General features: G+C 46.5%; 2 protein-coding genes across 7 annotated transcripts; one reads left to right on the plus strand and one right to left on the minus strand.

Moving 5' to 3' along the window:
- Positions 1-4441: 4441 nt before the first annotated feature.
- On the plus strand, positions 4442-10411 carry GNPDA1 (glucosamine-6-phosphate deaminase 1). 4 transcript variants are annotated; one of them, XM_052816287.1, is made up of 7 exons: positions 4442-4592; positions 4677-4818; positions 4902-5003; positions 6100-6282; positions 7977-8176; positions 8847-9021; positions 9299-10411. In XM_052816287.1, exons 2-7 carry the CDS (start codon positions 4695-4697, stop codon positions 9394-9396), a joined length of 882 nt encoding a protein of 293 aa, XP_052672247.1. In that variant the 5' UTR covers positions 4442-4592; positions 4677-4694; the 3' UTR covers positions 9397-10411. The 4 variants fall into 4 exon arrangements, with proteins under 4 accessions (XP_052672247.1, XP_052672248.1, XP_052672244.1 ...); XM_052816288.1 differs by having other exon boundaries at positions 4442-4583; XM_052816284.1 differs by having other exon boundaries at positions 4442-4818.
- Positions 10412-12252: 1841 nt separating this feature from the next.
- RNF14 (ring finger protein 14) lies at positions 12253-21016 on the minus strand. 3 transcript variants are annotated; one of them, XM_052816290.1, is made up of 9 exons: positions 20884-21016; positions 20203-20358; positions 19444-19606; positions 18751-18902; positions 17282-17809; positions 16645-16873; positions 15789-15961; positions 15067-15197; positions 12253-13813 (listed from the first exon to the last, which is right to left on the minus strand). In XM_052816290.1, exons 3-9 carry the CDS (start codon positions 19595-19597, stop codon positions 13756-13758), a joined length of 1425 nt encoding a protein of 474 aa, XP_052672250.1. In that variant the 5' UTR covers positions 19598-19606; positions 20203-20358; positions 20884-21016; the 3' UTR covers positions 12253-13755. The 3 variants fall into 3 exon arrangements, with proteins under 3 accessions (XP_052672250.1, XP_052672249.1, XP_052672251.1); XM_052816289.1 differs by having other exon boundaries at positions 20152-20358; XM_052816291.1 differs by having other exon boundaries at positions 19451-19587; positions 20152-20358; positions 20884-21015.
- Positions 21017-21400: the final 384 nt, after the last annotated feature.

Genomic DNA, 21400 nt, shown 5'->3' on the forward strand with positions numbered 1-21400 from the left:
TAAATGACCCAATTAAGAAAAAAGCAAAGACAAAATGTTCACGTGAGCTAGTGCGTCAGATGATTGTACCTCTGAAGCTCTCTGGTTTAATAGCTTAATCATATGCAAGCAGGCTGCAACTGGCAGGTTAAGAAAAAGTAAAAGTAACAGTAAAGAGTTGTTCATTAAAAGGATGGATTATCCACCCGTTTGCAATGCTGGGCTCAAGGAAGATGGAAACGTTATTATGACTCCGATCCAAAGACCGCTGGTATCAACAGAAACTTCACCGTGCTGCCCACAAAACCTCGATGGAGTGCTGTCAGCCTGGCTGGGAGCTGAGCTGCTGCTGTCCGCTTTGTTCCTTCGTTCCCAGTAGCTGTGTGTAGTGTTCACTGGTTGTCAGTACATTTACACGCTTATTGAAAAAAAATTTTTGTCATCAACTATAAATAATGAAGTGAGCAGTATTCCTGTGCCCCTAGAGGCATACATACTTAATATGCAAGAAATGGAATCATAGGGTTTGAATATACATATATGTCATGTCTTGTTTTCACACTGTGGAATAACATCTTGAATTATAGTTGCATAATTAGGCTGAAGAGATCTGTTAAGAATTAATAAATGCTGTCTAACAGATGTTCCTCCCCAAAACATCATGAAAGACTTCTGCAACTGTGAAAATGTAAAGACAGGACAAGAAGCAGGAGATGGGTCTCTCATATGTAATTAACTTTGACATAGCTGTTAATTGTTTCTAGCAATCTACTGATATGAAATTAATTTTACTTTGAGACACCACTATATACCTTGATGCTCTTCAGTTTCTTAATATTTTGCACTCAGTACCATGTTGTATTTGAATATTCTTTTAGCTTTTTGCCAGTTCAGAGCTTTATTGAGAGAGTACAGTATTCTCATCCCGAGTTAGTTTAAAACCATGTTACTGATGTATCTACAGTAGGTCAGGGCCTGACTGGGTCTTTCTGGTTTTGCTGCCTCTTCAGAGAAATGGAATCAGTATGCAAGCGCACACCCCAGCTGTTTCACAGGCAGCACGGCTTCACACCAGGATGTGCCTGCCTTTATGCTGCCCAGTCAAACGTGCTCTGACATGGTCTCTAAAAGCACCTGGGGGCCCCTGGCCTGACGCCCCATGACAGCCCCTGGCCAAGCAAGCTGCACCATACCTCATCCAACCTCGGCAGACGGCAGGTTCCCCAGCACAGCAGATGCAGGCGTGGATCTCTGTACGCATCTTTGAACATGCACGCAGCTGCAATTTTCCGTGACTGTTTGTTGTAACAACAAAAGCTGCTCGGTCATGTCGGGTCTGCTGTAACGACGAGTACCTACACAGAGAGCACAACCACACATGCTCTTACAGCCCAAGCAGAGCTATTCGTAAGCAGTGCCTCGTTTAGTGGTGCAGAAAATTACGCCCCAATAAGCCACAAGTATTGTAACAAAGGGGAATGAAGATAGCAGCAGCAGTGAGATGGAAGACTTTCCCAACGAGACTTCTGAAATTCAACAGTAGAATTGAGGTTCAGATACTGGATGAAGCCGAGTTTGTGCTGACTGTGAGCAGGGCAAGGCAGACAGCTGAGCGCCGAATTGCCTTCGTCTAGCATAGCCAACTCTGTCTGAGCCTGACTTTTGGAGCCCTAACTCACTGATTTCACCAGTGATCTTTGTCGCTCCATGATTTCTTCAGTCTACTGGAGAAATCACAATTAGCCAATGGTTAATTTAATCTTGCTATCCAGATTAAATCCCTTACTGCACAGACTAGCAATTTTTAACCTGGTGAGGAGTGAAGCTCTGCCAGCTTTCCCATGGGACCCTCGTCTGCAAAAATGGGAAGGGACTGGCATGTGCGCTCTCCAGTGCTGCCTGCTCGTGCACCACCCTAGCGTGTCAGCTTGCTGTGACCCCCCCCAACAAACTCCTAACTGGGATTTGGGTGCTACTGGGAGAGCTAAGCAGTGAGCGAGGCTTGCAGAAAAGAGCAGCTCCCCTCCAGCTCTATCCAACACAGAATCTTGTTTCTCCTTTTCTTATAAATAGTGTTGACAAGGTAAGTGGAACATGCTGGAGCAGGAAGAGGTGACAGATGGTAGATATTAAAAAGGCTCTTTACTGACAGGATTTGGAGAGAGGGTCCTTTATGGAGATAATTTTTTAATTGTTTCTTTTTTTAGGAAAAAAATCCCAGTGCTCCCAAGCAGTTCCCGGTAGCAAAAGCCCTGGTCTCTGAGCGCTGTTGACTCTAATCACTTCAACACAGAGAAAAAGAAAATGCTGTGCTTGTTAGAACTCCTTGGTTAAACTTCAACTTCTGCAGAGAAGTGTTTGTTTCCTTCCATCTGCTGCCTTTGCAAGGAAGGAAAATCAGCCTGTTCAGATACCAGGAAGTTCTTCAACATTTGAACAGCTAGCTGTAAACGCAGAAACAATAACATGCATAAATTATCATACCTAAAAATACCCTGCATGCTAGTCACACATATAACCCAGGCCTGGAGCAATTCCTAAGTAACGTAGGACTGTGTAAAGTATGCAGATACACGGGATGTGGGCAGAACAGGGCAGCTGTGGCGGCAGATGCACGTGCCTGGCTCTCTTGCATCATTGTAGTTTTTTCATCTCATCAAAACATGTTTTGCTTTTACTGGGAGCTGCCAGCTGCCTCCTACATCTTTGTGCACAGTATCTGCCAAAGCCACTTGCACAGGAGATTAAATCGAGAGCCAGACCATTTGCAATAGACAGAGACCCACAGCATTTGAATTTAAACCAAATCCATCCTGACACTGGGGCTGTGTGAGCAGCATGGCAGGATGCTGTAAGGCTGATCCTCAAATGCAGCAGCTCTCCATACCTCCAACGGGGCAAAGTGCAGTGAAGAAGGCAAGGCAGGTGGCAGGGGATGGGGTGACGGCTGTCCACAGGCCGCTCTGATGGCAGACAAACCCGACAGCCCGCAAGTCATGTCACCCCAGGAGGGGACGTGGTTGTTGCCCTGCAGCTCACCACTGTGGGAAGTCCACAATGTCTCTTGCAATCAATTCCTATGCGGTCTGTGCCTCCAGTATGTGCTTTTCAGAAATCTCCGAGCCCTTGTTGCGTTTCCGTGGTAACGCTGAGCGATCCGATGAGGGTTATTTGCAGAATCGCGGTGCTGATGCACATTCCCTTCCGAGCCCTGCAGCAGTTTTGGCTTTGCACACCAGAAGCTGCAGGTGTGCTGCAGTAACGGTGATGTTTTCTTCACCACAACTCTGACGTCAGCATGCAGGTCAGGAGGCACGCTCACCAGATTGCCTCTGTTTAGCTCAGTGCCTCGGTCCTGTGCCTATGAACCCACTGACGCTGTAATTCCTGCCAGTGTCCATGGGACCCATGGGTCTGTCGCACTGATATGACCTGATAGGAATAGCGGAAAAGCTGTCTCACCCAGAGCCAAAGCCCAGCCTGCCTGGCACTGCAAGAGAGCTGAGGATGCTGCTGCTGTCAGCTCTTCATCCAGCACTACAGCCACCGAAATACCTTCCTGCCTGCCGGCTAACCACTGCTGATGGAAACACATGGGGCTTTCAATTTATTTAGTCTCTGTGGCCTAAAACTCTTCCGACTGTCTGGCTACGGCCCGTCACACCCATCATTCCCCATCCAAATGCAAACCAAGCCAGGACTTCTCAGCATCCACGATGAGACAATATCGGGAGCATTCAGTCTAGCCAGGTTGTTTAAATCATTAAAATAAGAAGGAACTGCACTGCACGGGCTGGATCCTAGCAAAGCAATTTGTCTAGTATTCTTTCTTCTAATGAAGGTGAAAAGCTGTCTAACTTTGAAGTAAGAGCTCTGCGTCTCAACAGCGAACCAAGACCTTGCGAGGAGAGGTTGGGCCCACAGCTTGAAGGCAGCCGGAGCAAGAGCAGAAGGGCCTTTTGGGGCTACCACTGCCGTCAGGAGCAGCACAAACATCGGCAGATCACGGTCCGTTCACTGGAGAGGGGCTCCTCTGCCCGGGACAGGGCTTGTGGCTTCAATTTAGGGATCGTGGGTCACTCCGAGACACCCGGAGCGGCTGGAGGGCCGAGTCGGCGGATCTCAGCCATGACGGGGACACGCCAGCAGAAGCCTGAAGCAGTAAGGACACCTGAAGACGTAAGTGCCTTTTTAACGCATTTGGGGAAAACGCTGGTCCCCAAAAGCTTTGTCCAGGCATAAAGCACAGCCTCCGGCGTTCGCAACTTCGATTCATTTGAACAGACCGCTAGCAGCCCAAGCACTCCGTTCCTGGGTGTATTTATCCGCCTCCTTGAATTCTAACCCTCAATTCTGACCCTGCCATCCCGCGGGCTCCCCGGGCGCAGGGGCCGGGCCCTGCTCCTCCCGCCCCGCGGGGCCGCAGGGGCTCGGGGCCGCCCGCGGGGGTCCCGCAGCCAGCGGCCGCCGTGAGGGGCCGGGCCCGGCGCTCGCCGCCCACCGGCGGGGCGGGCGCGGAGGGCGGCCCGGGAGCCGCTGCCGCGTCGGCCGCGTCCTCTGAGGGGATCCCCGGGCGGCGGCGGCGGCGGGAGAGCCGGCGGCAGGTGGGTGAGGTAGGTAGAAGGAAGGAAGGTGAGCGGGGCGGCGGCGGTAAGATGGCGGCGCTCCTCAGCTCGGTTCCCTCCCGCCCTGCCCAGGCAGCGCCCGACCCCGCCATGAAGCTCATCATTCTGGAGACGTACGCGCAGGCCAGCGAGTGGGCCGCCAAGTACATCCGCAACCGCATCGTCCATTTCGGACCCGGGCCCGGGCGCTTCTTCACGCTGGGGCTGCCCACAGGTGGGTGCCGGGACCGGGACCGGGACCGGGGCCGGGGGCCGGGGCGGCCCTTCCCCGGGGCTGAGGCGGCGGCTTCCCCGCAGGCAGCACGCCGCTGGGCTGCTACAGGAAACTGGTGGAGTACTGCCGGAACGGGGACCTCTCCTTCAAGTACGTGAAGACCTTCAACATGGACGAGTACGTGGGTGAGTGCCCGCGGGCAAGAAGTACTTGGCTTTCGTTCTCTGTTTTGCTGTACCTCCTCTCCCTCTCCATGTCTGGTTAGTGAGGCAGGGCCGCCAGCCCGCTGGAGGGGCTGATGTGCCCCCAGCGCTCGGTACCGCAGCTCGAAGGTCTTGTCAGTGTGCGGTGGGCGCAGAAAATCCCACCTGCCAGGGATTCAAGGTAGGAGGGATAAAATTTGCTTTAGCCAAGGGAGTTAACAGGGACAGTTTGAAAACCGGTACAAGAAGTACTAAAGGGTGTCAGGTGTTGCCTGGCATTCTACACACTAGACACTGCCGTAGTTTACTTGAACTTGAGTATTGACCAGCTCCTCCATCTCACCACTGCAAGCCGAGGTAGTGTGCAGTATTAACTACCACCTTTGCTCTGGGAGTAAAACGGTCACTTTAGCTTCAGGTCTCTTACAAGGACTGATGTGTTACTTGCCCGAGTGCCCTTCGTAACTGACCTGCCCTCCTGTTAAGACAGCAGAGGACTGTTTTCGTTGATGAAGCTGTGATGAAATAGCTTCTTTAGAAGAAAGAGTACAGAGAGATTAGTGGGCAAGCCTAAAGCTCCAAAGGTGGAAAACAGACAGGCTAAATATTTGCTAATGCTAATTTTACGCTGGTCAAGAATTTTTTCTGTGAACAATCCTAATCAAGCAGCATTTGGGAATAGGCAGTCCAGTGTGGGTTTATAGCATTCAAGGGGGAAAAAAATTTATGCAATAAGTTATATTTCCCAGGCTTCTGCACAGTTTGCTAATTGTCTTTGCGAATACAAACCGGCAGGAAGGCTGAAAAGGTAGTAAAACATGAGGCACAGTGCATGCCTGCTTTTCTGGCACATCCGTCGCGTGTTAATACGAGCACGTCTTATGGGAGCTATCGTGTTTGATTTTAATTTTGCTATTTAGGGAAATAAAAACAACTCATGAAACTTGAGGGAGTCACAAATGACAGACAGAGAAAGCAGTGCTCTGTTACCAAAGCCACTGCAAGGGTGTGTAGGTGGTTTATGTTATGGGTGATATTCTTTCAGGTGGTCTTAGTCCCATGCATGCTCTGTTACCAGGTCTCCCAAGGGATCATCCGGAAAGTTACCATTCCTTCATGTGGAATAACTTCTTTAAGCATATTGACATCCCGGCAGAAAACGTTCACATTTTGGATGGAAATGCACCTGATCTACAGGCAGAGTGTGATGCATTTGAGGATAAAATCAAAGCAGCTGGAGGAATTGAACTCTTTGTTGGAGGTGAAAACCTGAAGGACTAGCGGTCTCTAAACACTGGCAGGAAGCACTGCCTTTCCTCTACCAGCTATCTATCTCATTTATTGTCAGGAGAGTTCATCTTCAATACAGTTCAGTGGATTTGCAGTGAAAGGCACCCCACATTCCATTGCCCTGGGCACTCGTGTGTTGGCAGCCTTGTCTTCCAATGTACTGCTCCCCCAGTTTTAAGTATTTCAATCCAGTTGGTGAATTGTTCAAGAAACTATTAGCAGGAGAAACAGGCAGGGCTAGAATTGTACCAAATACAAAATGTATTACAACTGCCAGGGCTAACAGGAAACTGCTAGGAGTAGTCAGAGTCCTCTGAGCCAACAGGAGCTCAACGCAAGCTTTTCCCATCAGTTTGCCTTAAGATTCTGCCATCTACTTTGCTTTATTGTTCTCCCAGCACAGTTAGAGAAGAGTCTCTATTGGCTTCAGCGGGGCCTTTTGCTATCATTCTGTGGTGGGTTGACCCTGGCTGGACAGCAGGTGCCCACCAAAGCCGCTCTATCACTCCCCTCCTCAGATGGACAGGCGAGAGAAAATATAACAAAAGGCTTCTAAGTCGAGATAAGGACAGGGAGAGATCACTCACTAATTACCATCATGGGCAAAACAGACTCAACTTCGGGAAAATTAATTTAATTTATTACCAATCAAATCAGAGTAGGATAAAACCAAATCTTAAAACACCTTCTGCCCACCCCTCCCTTCTTCCCAGGTTCAACTCCACTCCCGGTTTTCTCCACCTCCTCCCAGCCAAGCAGCGCAGGGGGACTGGGATTGGGGGTTGGGGTCAGTTCATCACACATTGTCTCTGCTGCTCCTTCCTCCTCAGGGGGAGGACTCCTCACTCGTCCCCTGCTCCAGCGTGGGTCCCTTCCCCAGGCTGCAGTCCTTCAGGCACAGACTGCTCCAGCATGGGTCCCCCATGGCGTCACAAGTCCTGCCAGCAAACCTGCTCCAGTGTGGGTACCTCCTTCCATGGGGCCACAGGTCCTGCCAGGAGCCTGCTCCAGCGTGGGCTTTCCCATGCAGTCACAGCCATCTTTGGGGGCATCCGACTGCTCTGGCATGGGCTCCTCCCCGGGCTGCAGGTGGAGATCTGCTCCACTGTGGGCCTCCCTGGGCTGCAGGGGGACAGCCTGCCTCACCGTGGTCTTCCCCACGCATTGCAGGGGAATCTCTGCTCCAGTGCCTGGAGCACCTCCTCCCCCTCCTTCTTCACTGACCTTGGGGTCTGCAGGGCTGTTTCTCTTACATGTTCTCACTCCTCTCTCCGGCTGCAGTTTCTGTTGCGCAGCAACTTTTCCCCCTTCTTAAATACGTTATCACAGAGGCGCTACTACCGTCGCTGCTGGGCTCGGCCTTGGCCAGCGGTGGGTCCGACTTGGAGCTGGCTGGCCTTGGCGCTGTCAGACATAGGGGAAGCTTCCAGCAGCTTCTCACAGAAGCCACCCCTGTAGCCCCTCTGCTACCAAAACCTTGCCACGCAGGCCCACTCCTACCAGAAGCAAATTTGAGCTTGAGCAGAAAAATTGAAAGTGTTTTTCTCAGATCTGTATCTATTCCTGGAAGCACTGAATGTCCTTCTAATAGGAGTGCTGCTGGCTCTGCTTCCTACAATAACCATTCCAGCCACTGACCCTCTTCTGAAACTGTCTCTGTCACAGGTATTGGCCCAGACGGTCACATTGCTTTCAACGAGCCTGGATCAAGTTTGGTATCCAGGACGCGAGTGAAGACCTTGGCTATGGACACTACATTGGCTAACGCCAGGTTCTTTGATGGCGACCTCTCCAAAGTCCCCACAATGGCTTTGACAGTCGGAGTAGGCACTGTCATGGATGCCAGAGAGGTTAGGAGAAAAGCAGTGAGTTCATACAGGAGCTCTTGAGCAGGGCTTCCTGGAGTAGCTAAAGATTACCCAGTCTTGGAGCAGCAATGCACCCTGCTGGTCTAGGTCAGCTTATGCTTTTCCTGCCACAGACCGCTGAATACCTACCTGATCCTCCTGTTCTTTTGCATCCTGCAACACTATGGAAAGGCTCTTGCTTTGTCTTCCATTTTTGCTCTACTAACAACACTCACATTTGTGTAACCCTGCAGTACAGTTGTGATGCACAGGGAGCAAGAAAGGTTTGGGAGGATGTCTTTAGTTAAGAATCTCATCTGGGGAAATAACTGCAAGAATCAGCAGCTGACTTGATGCTACACCAGCAGATCATGAAAACTCTATGGGATAGCTTTTAATTGAGTCTATACCTTGATTTATACTTGTTAAGTCTCAGCATACAGGTGCCTAACAGGGGAGCTCAAAGGATCTAAATCATTACAGTGACCCACCAGGCTATTATTTAATTGACAAATAAAATGCAGCCAGAGCAGAATTGTGATACAGTGAAATGCCTCTGGGGAGGATGATGGACATTGTCCCCTGTTGGGAACCGGGGCAGCTCTCTTAGTTCAGCAGGATGTGGGTGTGCTCTCTCTGAGTGTGTCTTCTAGACCCTAACTGCCATCCTCTGTGTCCTGGAGTCCAGGTGATGATTCTTATCACAGGAGCCCACAAAGCCTTTGCTTTGTACAAAGCCATTGAGGAAGGTGTCAACCACATGTGGACAGTATCTGCTTTCCAGCAACACCCCAACGCTGTGTTTGTGTGTGATGAGGATGCCACACTGGAACTCAAAGTTAAGACGGTGAAATACTTTAAAGGTGAGCGTTTGACCAGGCCAAGCAGCTGTTGTACTTAGTTTTTAAATAGCACAAGCCATGCTTTGCATTAGATGTTTCTGTCTAATCAACTCCCAAAGGAGTACATTCCTTAAATATAACAGCTGAAGTGTACAAGTGCAAAGGTAAAGGCTTAACTGCATGGGTATGGAAGCAAAGGAACAACGACTCTAGTAACATCTAATTTCATTAGCAACCAATGAATAAGAATTTTGCTTTATTATGTCTACTTAAGTCATCTTTTTACTTTCTACATTAGGTTTAATGCTGGTTCACAACAGGCTTGTGGAACCCTTATACAGCATGAAGGAGACGGGAGCAGAAAGAAGCCAGTCTAAGAAGCCATACAGTGATTAATCTCACTGTTCAGAGTAATGCTGAACCAGCTTTTCTGTTGAAAACCATCTGTGAAGAGAGGGAATTGCTGCAGAAATTAATCTCATATTTGTTCTTAAATTAGCAAAATGATTATGTGCTTGCTTCTCTCCATTAAAAAGACAGATGCAACACCTGCCTTAATTAACCAAACGAGGATGGGATCCAGTATACTGCATTCCACAAACTTCCGCCACTAGTTTATTCTCTGAAGGTAAAGTCAATGGAGAGTGAGTTGTTTAATCTATGAAGCAATTGTAATGATGGGGACTGAAGGCCCCAAAACTTAAATGTGAAGATATGTGAAAGTACAACGCTGCAGAAACTAAATGGGTAATCACTTCGGGATGTATGCCTTGCATTTATGACAAGTACCTCTTTGTGTCACTCCCCTCCACAATACACTCTTACATTATAGTCATTTAAAATGGGAACCGAGTTTGTTCAGCCTGGAGACGGGAAAGCTTCAGCATGACCTAATAGCAGCACGCTTCACAGCTACAAGGAGGTCATCAGGAAGATGACGCCAGGCTTTCCTGGGCAGTGTGTGGGCAGAAGATGAGAAGAGATGATGGGGCTTGAGTTGAGGCAAGATGCTCAGACTGGATATAAGGAAAAAATTTACCCATGAGGACAGTCAAGCAGTGGGGCAGGTTCCCCAGAGAGGCTGTGCAGTCTCTGTCCTTAAGAGGTTTTCAAGACCTGACTGGATCAAGCCTTGGCTGAACCTCGCTTTGAGCCAGATGTTGGACTTGAGACCATCTCGGCAAAAGGGAGGCTACAGAGAGCATTCATCAGTGCTGTATTAATAATGCAGTACCATTAATGCAGTTAATGGTTAGTTTACACATCTGTATGCTTTTATTTGTTGTCACACAAGAAGCCTTACATGTTCAGTTTCAGGGTATAATTTTATATGCCCTGGTGCTTTATGATGTACTACAGGAGAGTAGATTTGTTCAGATTAAGCATAAATGACTTCTCTCTTTGCTGCTCAGCGCTCTCTTATTTGTGTCAGAGCAGAGCCTGAAGCAGTAAGTTCTCTCCCCCTCCTTCCCATGCTTTACACTGCTACAAGGAAATGCCAAATAAGCCTCAAAGGAAACAGTCTGTTCCCTCTGGCCTCAGCCTGTGTTTAATTACAGAAGCCCCACACAGGTGGACAACAGCCCTTACTGGCAAGACCCCACCAATTCTGAAACTTGATTCCTGGGTTTCCTATCAAATGCTATCAATTGAGGGGCAAGACAAACTGGGCAGAATTTTCTTTATGCAGAAATTTTATAAGCTGTTGATCTGTAATGTAACTTTCTACAGTAAATGTCTTAATTTTTTCTAAATGGTCACACCGACTGTATCTGGTGCTCAGCCTCACCGTGCTAGTGAAATGGAACAGTTCATGAGGCTGAACAGGACTCGTAATACCATCTTTGAGCAGAACAACAAAACCATCAAAGCACGAGAAAGTCCTGTTATTTTGCACAAGATTTCTCTGTCACCTAGAACCAAAGCTGTATCAAAAGCTGTTTGGTAGAAATAGCTACTGCTGCTCCCTAGTTCAAGAGCTTCCTCGTCTTGTAATTGCTGGCAGGTTTCCACCAAACACCTGCTACAGTTCTGTCCTGCCAGGCAGCAGCCATTTCATAAAAAAAAAACAGTGGGGATCTTCAAAGGAAAACTGAGGTCACAGTTATTTACCTTTTACCACAAAATGTCTGCAAATAATCTAACGCTCATTCTGTGCATGCACAGTAATGGAGCAAGTGAGGAGGTCTGCAAGAGAGAAAAAATAAAAAATAAAAAAATGAAGAAGAAACACTGCCACATTTCCAGAGTTGCCTGCCTTGCTCTCTGTTGGTGAAGCCAGATTCTGGTTTTAATCGTCCCTGCTCTGCAACACCAGCTGATGGTCCTACGACTGCAGTCGCCTCCTTGTCCCCTCCTCAGAGAGTCTGTCCTCCTCTGCCTCACTGCAGAATATGGGAGCTCCAGCCCAGGGGTCCCCGAGTGCTCAGAATTCACAGATACGGTGGTGACTACATCACCGTTCCTCCTTTCTCCACACAAAGTTCTTGAAAGCAGAGGTAGTTCATCACAACACCTTCAAATACTTCACCATAGCGCTTGTGCTCTGGTAGCTCTGGCAGACATTCCCAGCCACGGCTTTTCATCCCAACATACCCTTTGGGGTCCAGGCCCTGCCCTCAGCCCACCTCTGTCCTGCCAGAAGGGACCTGCCCAGCCTCCTGCAGGTTTAAGAGATCCAACACCCCCTCCTCTATCCAGGCACAAAAACAGGTTTTAAGCACACGCTTCTCGTCACAAACGTTCCCCATCTGCCCACGTACGCAGCTTAGCGGGAAGAAAGCCCCTTCCAAAAGCAGGCAGTTTTTGGACTCGGCCTGTAGAGTTAAAAATTGTGGCCGAGATAAAAAAAAAAGAGCGGAAACTCCTGTGGGGACTGCAGCTCAAAGCTGGCTACATCCGACACAGTGATCTCGAAGCAGCGTCATGATAGCCACCGTCTATCAGTTAGGGGCTTGTGTCTCCAAGGGAAAACCAGGGCTCTTTCTTTGGGTGCGAGGGCACTTCACATACACAAATCTCCAAACTTCTGTCAGCAGAACACATCCTGTGCCAGCTTCACTCGAGAGCTTTGCGCGAGCCCTGGTCTGTTCTATGTCATTCTACAGGCGACCGCGCGAGTGAGCGCCTCGGCCCCGTGGCACGCCAGCACTGGAGGCGATGGCCACCCAGACGCAGAACAAAACTGTCCCACGCACTGACCTGTGCTGCCATATACATGCCATAATGAAGACAAACAGGGAGGCAACTATGTTTACTATCTTAAAGTGAATTTAGTGCATGTGAAAGGTGCAGGAAATAAATACAGTTTAAATCATACACAGTGGAACCCTTCCCTACACACTGTCCTATAGCCTAAACCAAGACGAAAGACCCACCCTTACCATCTCGTATCTTTTTAATCGCTGCCAATTCTAATAGTACAGACTTCCATCCTCTGTGAAAGCAACTAAATCAGCACTCATTTTGGCCAGATATCCAAGTATAAATTTATTTAGTAACAGGCAAAACTGAGTGAGAGGTGTTCACCTTGAGTTTCTGAAGAGTCTTCCAGCTCCTGAGCTATCCATCCGGACCCTGCTATTTGTTTTGAACACAGCACATGCAGTTTTAATTTCAAAATAAATTTTTAGACCATTCTGCAAGTGGAAAAACTTGTAAAAAATTAGTGGTTCCCTCCAGTAATTACTCTCATGCTCACAAAACTGCTCACTGAGCTTTTAGGGGAAAGAAGTTGGGTTTTGAAATAATTTGAAGTGCAAGAACAGTGGAAATAAGGAATCTAGTCCAGAAGCAAAACTATCAACTAATCAGATTTCTTACATGAAGAGTTAGTAAAAAATAAATTCATCATCTGAGAAGACAAGGTAAATTTCAGTATCTTGAAAAATTCAAGTTAATGTCAACTATGTACCCATAAAAATGTGTTTCAATATCTGAGTGATACTTTTCACCCTCTCACTGGCCACATACTCGGTTCATTGCCTTAGCACTCATCACTGTCAAAATAAGGAGAGGCAACGTGAGCAAACACAACAGCGACACCGAGATGAGTCATCAAACTGATTCAAATTTTTCAAGTTTTCTGCCAAAGCATTCAGTAATGCAAAGACCCAGGCATTACAGCCAGTAAGAAGGGGGTTAGGAATAATCGACTTTGCCATCGTTAGAAAGTATCAGTGACAAAGCAATGAGCCGCTTTTCAGAGAAACGGGTCAGGAAACACTATAGAAGCAACAGGCTCAGCTGCTGAATACAGAAGAAATTTTCTATAATGTATCAGAAAACTTTCCCTGTGCAAGCAGCATCACTAAACAGCTCCAGAAAGAGCACTACAGCTACAATAAAACTGCCGTAAACCCAACAATGGATATAAGCCAAGATCCTCGAAAGGTCAGTCTCGCTAAAGGAAACCCCCAAATACTTCTATGATTTGGGGCTTCAGTTTTGTTTGTTTGCTTCTCAAAAAGGGGCACCTCTTAGTACATATTTTTCCAGTAACTTTCCAACTTCTGATGGGTTGTATTTGTCTTTAACAATCAGTAGGATTATTAGGGCCTTCCATGGTGATCCTGACCACAGGATGGGTAAAATGGTCTCCTTTGGTTTTGGCAACAGCCTCTGAAGTGCGAGTATCCTGCAGTGCAAGGTAGTTATTCTTCTATCACATAATGGAAGTGAAAAGCAAACAAACTTGACACAAAAATGGAAAGCATCTATCTCTGGTTTGTTCAGCTTTTGTTGTAGAGAAAGCTACTAGTCTTCATCTTCAGCTTCCCATAACTCACCATCAATATGCATGGCTTGAAACAATCTGCAAGACAGCCAATAATTTACATCAGGATGTAAAAAAAGTAAAATATGTAAAAAAAAAAAAAAAAATTCAATCTAAATGTGACCAAAGATACAAAAGCAGCAAGTTTCAAAATTTTTTTCAGTATCATAAACCACTCATACTGCAGTCCTCAAAGTCAATTAAAATAAGCTACTCTGCAATTCTACAGCACGTTACACCAGAAGGCTTTACAGTACCTTACAAACATGGTATCTCAAGAAATTCCTGAAAAATATTAATAATCCAAAATGTATTACAAGTTACCTAACATGCTGCTGTTCCTAGTTGGTCTTAGGCAGTATATAATCAGCAGCCAAGCCTGCCTGCTCCAAACAGCTTACAATCTAATCGGACAATACAGAGCTGGGCAAACAACTGTAACATATAAACGGGGGAGGAGCAAAAGGGAAGAAAAAAATTGTTTTTTTATAAAACAGATGAGCTTAGTCAAGATAGGTAGAAGTTAAGCTAAACTAAAGGAAAAAAGAACAGCAGGAGACACCAGAAGAAAAATAGAAACAAAAAAAGGGTAGGAAGTGAAAAAAATACTGTTGGGAGAAAAGGGAATGCTGAAAAAGAAGGGCCAAGAACAAGGGAAAAAAAAAAAAAAAAAAGAATCCTGTCAGCCACATCTATTAAAGCAGAATAGACGGTGGAGGATTGAGTAAACTATTGGTATATTGACTTTTGTATCCAGGCACTATATATAACAGCGATGGGCACAACCCAATGGAATACACACGAGATTAGAGGCTGCCACTATTACACCTCTCTGACCTGCCTGCCCTTTCGTTTGTCCAGATGGCAGTGGCATCCTTTGTCTCTTGATATATCTCTAATAGCGATGATGTAAGCCAAGTTTGCAGCTTTTTAGAAGCAGCTTTCTCACCCAAAGCCCTGTGTTGCACTATCATATACCTGAGCATCTGCAAAGAAACATTTCACTACAGGCTGCTCTCAGTCAGAGGCAGGAAGTACAGCATCAGGAATAGGCCCAGAAGACTTCTCCAGAATTTAAACCAGAAGTTCTTAAAAAGCAAAACCATATCCCAAATCACTCCTGATTTTTTTATTGTTGTCAGGTCCTTGTAAGTGTAAATATTTGAGAGAAGAAATTGTGTCTTAAACTGTATAGCTACAAATTCCAAGGTAAGAATAATCTGGGAGAGGCTGTAAGAATAAATACAAAAATAAGTGGTACAGCACTAGAAGAAATACATGTAAATACGTACCTATTAAAGCATGGGGAAGATGGATCATTGAAGTGCCTGTATGGGTTCACCCTTGACAGAGAACCCATACAAAGCCAGCAGAAATACTGCATGCAGCCAGTACACGTCATTTTGTTACAACCATCTAGTTTCTGGCAGGGGAAAGAAACAAGAAATAGCAGTAACGAAATCTTACCATGTCAGTCTTCAGGCCTGTCTCTAAATGGTAACAGTCCTCAAAAACGCATCAACTAATGAATACATTTTACCCCAACTCCATCATAACACTGGTATTTTTCCACTGTTCAAAAAAACTAGGAGCTAGAATCACAGAATTGTAAATTGGCTGTAGTACTAGTAACACTGGAAATTAATATTTTTCTGAAGCTAGTTTTATTTCCTGCCTGTAGTCTGAAACAGCAGTAGCCTGAAACACATGGTAAACACAGGGATTCATAGGGATCCATAGTCAGCCTGGATCTTTTTAGTACTGGAGTCTGAACAATACCAGTTGCTGTATTTACTCAAGTCCCTGAGCTCCAGAAACATCACCTCCTTTTCTATATAACACAGACAGAAATGGAAAGCTCTCTCACCATTTCCTAGAAATTTACCTTCCCTGGTGAGCTTGGAGGCTACAAATAAATCTCTGTTCCAGCCTAAATACAGAACTGACTTAGCAATTTATGTTAGTTTCTGTTAAGAGTTACTATGATTCTTCAGCCTTTCCCCTCGGTGCTTACCTCTATATGAGTACCACAGCAAGGACAAGACTTCGAGTTCTTTTCTAGCCATTCTTTACTCTCCATCTCCTCGAGGGCTTTCTGAATCACTCGTTTGCCATAGCGTTGTTCCAAAAATCTCTTAGTTGCCTCGTCTGCTTCTAAATATTCATTTCGCAAATCCATTAATTTCTCTGGGGAATAAAACAAAAAACAACAACAAAACCAAACACAAACAAAAAAACAAAACACCTTTTGTAATATGTTATATAAAGAAGTCCAGCTAATAACAGCATAAAGTATTCTCAAAGGAAACTAACATCATTAATTAAAAAGCAAGTGAAACATTAGAATACATAAGAAAAAGATGAGAATATTAAAACCCCACTACCTCAAAATTCAACAGTTTTACACTGTTTCATTATAAACGAGACCAGTCAATGGAACTAGAAAAAATCTACAATGTAAAATAAACTGAAAAATGGAAATGTTGTTTCTGAACACACATTTAATGAAACTGTGTCATGATTTTGAGGCCAAGCAGATACAGAAGCATCCACCTGATTCCAGTATCAACTCTGACAACAGAAAGTAGTGGATTCGCAGGAAAGGGTGAAAAAAGGCACATATAAAATTATTCTTCCCCTGCTATGGCCTCAGCATTTGGCAATCAGCAGTTTAGGGACTTCCTGAGCTGCGGAGTGTCATCAAAGCAATACTTTTTAATTGCCAGCAACAGACCTACTCCAAATGAATCCGTCTAATCTTTTAGAAAGCTCACGTGGTGTTGAGTTCCCTTGCTTAATTTCTGACTTTCAGACTTATTCACACGATGCTTAATTGCTTCTTGATCTGTTTCTGAAATATGATGACTCACCCGCAGTAACTTTACATGGAGAGACCCCATGGTAAGTCATTTTACAGAGAGTACAAAAAGCATAGTTGCAACGGGAACATATGCCCATGGTGCATCCTGGTTCTTGCATGACTGGTGTCTGACAGCCCGGGCGAGGGCAATACACTACATCCGCCATCAGGTCCAAGCTAGACTGCAGAAGCAGGCGGTCATAGCGTGCAAATAGCTGCTCTCCAACCAACTCTTTCACCTAAACAAAGATCAAAGGAAGATTCTGAGCCAGCTAGCTTCAGCAAAAACAGTACGTTAGCAAAAAGTACCTACAGCTGGGATGAATCCACTTTATATTCTCCAGTAAGTCATGAAAATACTCCTAGAAATGCTATTTTAATAATAATTAATCAAATGAAAAGCATGCAGTGTCAAATGCGATGGGACATGAATTCAGGCCTCTGACCAATGCCAGTACTAATAAAGTGCGCAAAACATGTGCCAAGTCATCCAGTTTTAACTCTGATGCCTCTGTGCGGCTCAGAGCACGAAAAAAATTTTCCCCGGGTATATTCACAATGCTCACCATGAAAAGCCACACCTTGTCTTCTGTAATTATTGGTAAGTTAGCAGAACTCTACCATCACTGCTCGCACACTTCTATTACCTGGCCAGGAGTAGCAACAGAAGAACACTTCGGTTCTGGACAGTTGAGACAGTGGACCTGACCATCCCTGATCTGTATTTCAAAGTAGTCCTTCAGGCATGCTTTGCAGTATACATGGCTGCACTCGGTGAAGTACATACATTCACTGCCCAGCTTCTCACAGAAGCAGATATTGCACAAGTACATCTTACTGTTAAAGCACTTCCTCTTCTGAGCCTGATCAAAGTCCAAGATTTCCCTAATCAGACTTGACAACGATTCCACATCCTGTACAGCTCTTGCATCGATGAGTTCTTCTTCAGCTGCTGCAGAGCCTGCGGCACCACCACAATCCTTCTCAGCGTCGAGAGGGACCAAAGGTGTCCTACTCTGCCCATTCCCTTGATGGCACATTTTGAGCTCATACGGGGAGGAAATATTCAGGTAACTCAGCGTTTCTTCCTTCAGAAACTGCATCCAGGCAAATAAGACCACACAGCCTCGGTTCTCTTCCCATACGTTGTCTAAGTGTTTGCAAAGAGCACTGAGCTAGAAAAGAAAAAACAATTCCGGATTTTAGTAAGTTCTGACAACTCATTACTGTCTTCCTCTCCTCCCACGGTCCTCCTTAGTGCATACTTAGATTTCACATTCTGGAGTTTTTAATATATACATAAAATACATATAAAAATAATGCTCATAGATGCAAGCTTTCATTCCTCAGAATGGTGACCAAATAAAAACAAGTAGGAAACAAAAGAAGAGCCAACTGAAAGAGCAGCATAATTGTTTATGTCTTAATTTTACTTTCATCTACTCCATTAACATCCCCCAGAGCACCGTTAATTATGAACTTACTCATGATCACAAAAGCTCTGTTAAAATGTGTCCTGGTTTCAGCTGGGATAGAGTTAATTTTCCTCCTAGCAGCTGGTATAGCGTTATGTCTTGGATTCAGTACGAAGAACACTGATAACACATTGATGTTTTCAGTTGTTGCTAAGTAATGTTTAGTCTAAAGTCAAGGATTTTTCAGCTTCTCCTGCCCAGCCAGCAAGAAGGCTGGAGGGGCACAAGGAGTTGGGAGGGGGCACAGACAGGGCAGCTGACCCAAACTGGCCAAAGGGGTATTCCATACCATGGGACATCGTGCCCAGTATATAAACTGGGGGGAGTTGGTCTGGGGGGGGATCGCTGCTTGGGATCTAACTAGGCATCGGTCAGCAAGTGGTGAGCAATTGCATTGTGCATCACTTGTTTTGTATTTTCTAATTCTTTTATTATTGTAATTTTATTATTGTTGTTATCATCATTAGTTTCTTCCTTTCTGTTCTATTAAACTGTTCTTCTCTTAACCCACGAGTTTTACATTTTTTTCCCGATTCTCTCCCCCATCCCACGGGGTGGAGGGGGAGCGAGTGAGCGGCTGCGTGGTGCTTAGTTACCAGCTGAGGTTAAACCACAACAAATGTTAAAACTATTTTGCAGACCTGAGCTTGGGAGAGCCATTTTCCACTGAGGGTAAACACTGGGGGGGAGGTTGATGGGTAGTCTGGTGGGAGTTCAAAATTCAGCACAAGGGGAGGCAGAAAGCAAACGGTGTATTCAAACCCGTTGTTCTGGAGGCTCTCTGTGGAATTGCCTGAATCAAAGAGAATTGAGACAGCTTGAGAAGTAACAGGAAAATTAAAACTACCAAACTGTAACTGTTTATGACAGCACCCACTATATCTCTTTTCATTTGATAAATTTCTGAGTACAAAATTATTTATTCAACCCTAAGTAACATAACTTCTCAGTGCAGTAAAAGTTCGTGGGGTTGTATGCACATGGTTAAATGAGTAAACACCAGTACCGTGAAATATCAGATCCTGCACAAACCAAGAACCTGGAAAGACATCTCCTCAAGCTAAAAAAAAATAATAAATGAACTTAATTATTCCAAAGAAATACTATTACTCATCTCTAATTTTAAAGTTCACTGAAGAGGTTATATGTATGAGGATGAAATCACCTACTCAGATATAAACCCCAACAATACCGCAAGCCCAGCACACAGTCTGTCATGGCTTTGTCTAGTCCGTGTTCCTATAGGTCGCTAGAGCAGCAACTGCCCAAGCACATACCAGAAAATTAGCTTGGTAAAAGCTAATTTCAGGATAACACAAAACATCTCAACTCACCACTCACAAAAATTTTGAAGTTTTGGGGCAACTCCAGACAAATTCTTGTTTCTCCTCCTTGGGCAGACTCGGCTCTCTTAAACTCATCTTCATCATAAATGCTAGCCAAAGCCAGCAGCTCATCCTCCTGAGCTTCTTTGTCTTCTGAAGACATTTAAATTTTCTGTGGAGTTAACACCACTCTACAAGATCAACTGAGTTAACGCATCCTATTGAAATTATTGATTTGGGGTATCTATTTTATGCTATTATAAGATTTAGAAACCCAAGTAACCGATATAAAATAATGTAAAACATAATTAAGCTTTTTTACAGGTTGAAAAAATATCGATAGCTTTATAAAATAAAAAAAACACCTTAACAGAACATTGAAAAGTCAAAAAGCAAACTGTCGGTAAGTGTTGGTGGCTAAAGACAGCCGTAAGGGGGGAAAAATAGTGAAATACACCGATGGCCAAAGTGACACAGGGACTTTTCATTAATGTTTGAAAGGGAAAATAGACCCCCCAAAAACCCAAGAAAAAGGAATTAGTAACAGTATCTCTCGTCCAGTGTCCTAAAACAAACAAGCAAACAGCCCCATTTACGATTAAAGTTATCGAAGGTATCAATAAGAAGCTTCAGATCCTACACAGGCATCTTGTAGATGCACTCCTATACCATTTCTGCTCTAGATTTGGGGAAATAAAGCCACGTTTAAGGGGTTACCTTTCTATTCACAACTGCACAGTGGCAAAGTTGTAGGTACCGGTTACTGACCAAGGACAGCCACGTCAGTAGGACCAGAGCAGAGCCCCTGATCATTCCTCTGGGAGAGCTGGAGGTCATAAACTTTTCCTCACGTAAGGCATCAAAAAACGTCAACTCTGTCGTCGAAGTGCATATGGTTATACGGCACCGGTGCTTCTGAGCTGCCTGCAGCCAAACAAACAACCAACCGCTCTTGGCGATTAAAGTCCTCTCAGCGTTTTCGTTGTGAAGGCTAACAAACAATTTCAGTTGAGCAGGCACGCGCAGTAATTCAGAATACTTTTTTTTTCAGCTCTAATAGCAGTGGCTCGTTTACGTGCATAAGCAATTCCGACCGTTACCTGGGCTAACTCAGGAGCCCGGTAAGGGCCCCACTGAAGTCAGCAGAAATCCCACCCTGCTGCTCCCCCCCCCCCGCCACCATTCAGGGAAACCACTCGCTGCTAAACAGCAAGGGGAAGCCCTTCCGAACGGGCAGCACGGGGAATTACAAACATAACCCAAGAATTACAACAACAAACCACGTTTTCAGGCCAGGCCTCCCCCATACACCCGCCCGGCGCGGCTGAGGGAGGCCCGGGTCGCGCCGGAGGCTCCGCAGCCCACACGCCCAGCGCTGCCACACGCCCTACGATACAGCACGGCCCGGCCCGGCCCGGCGCGGCCCACCGCCCCCGCCTCACCGGTTACCTCAGCCACGGGGGCTCGGGGACGGCGAGGCGGGGCCCGGCCCGGCCCGGCGCGGCCGGTGCCGCGGCTTGAAGCAGACGTGAGAGGAGGGGAACGGCTGCCGGGCGGTAGGCGCCGGCCCGGCCCGGCCCCCCCCCCTCCACCGCCCCGCTCCTCACCGCGCTCCCGGCCCCGCCGCCGCAGCGCCCCCGGCGGCCGGGAGGGACGGCAGCGCCCGGCCGAGGGCCGCGGTCCAGCGCGGCGCAGGCGCCGGGTGCTCCGGGAGCGGCGGTGTGAGGCGCTGCCCCGGCCAGCCACAGGCGGGGAAAAGGCCGCCGAGCTCAGGGCCGCCCCCCGACCCCTTCCCTGACACCCCCCCCCCCCCCGGTATTTATTAGCTCTACTTCGTTAAAGTGGGTTTGCAGCGACGTCTGTAAAGCACGGCTTCACCTGGCATTAAAACCAGAGCTCTTCGCACGCCTCCAGCAAGGAGGGACGCGGCCCTCGCCTCTACCCCCCGAGTTCTCTCTTGATGGCA

Source organism: Harpia harpyja, chromosome 20 (genome assembly GCF_026419915.1).
Source record: "Harpia harpyja isolate bHarHar1 chromosome 20, bHarHar1 primary haplotype, whole genome shotgun sequence".
Classification (NCBI taxonomy): Eukaryota; Metazoa; Chordata; class Aves; order Accipitriformes; family Accipitridae; genus Harpia; species Harpia harpyja.

Bases quoted from the DNA above. Each gene is read 5' to 3' on its own strand.
- GNPDA1 (XM_052816284.1), top strand. From the start codon at position 4,635: ATGGCGGCGCTCCTCAGCTCGGTTCCCTCCCGCCCTGCCCAGGCAGCG. The intron at 4,819-4,901 runs GTGGGTGCCGGG...GCTTCCCCGCAG, and splicing joins CACGCTGGGGCTGCCCACAG to GCAGCACGCCGCTGGGCTGC. The intron at 5,004-6,099 runs GTGAGTGCCCGC...CTCTGTTACCAG, and splicing joins CAACATGGACGAGTACGTGG to GTCTCCCAAGGGATCATCCG.
- RNF14 (XM_052816290.1), bottom strand. From the start codon at position 19,597: ATGTCTTCAGAAGACAAAGAAGCTCAGGAGGATGAGCTGCTGGCTTTG. The intron at 15,962-16,644 runs GTGAGTCATCAT...TTTATTCCCCAG, and splicing joins TCCATGTAAAGTTACTGCGG to AGAAATTAATGGATTTGCGA. The intron at 15,198-15,788 runs GTAAGCACCGAG...TTCCCCTGCCAG, and splicing joins GCTGTGGTACTCATATAGAG to AAACTAGATGGTTGTAACAA.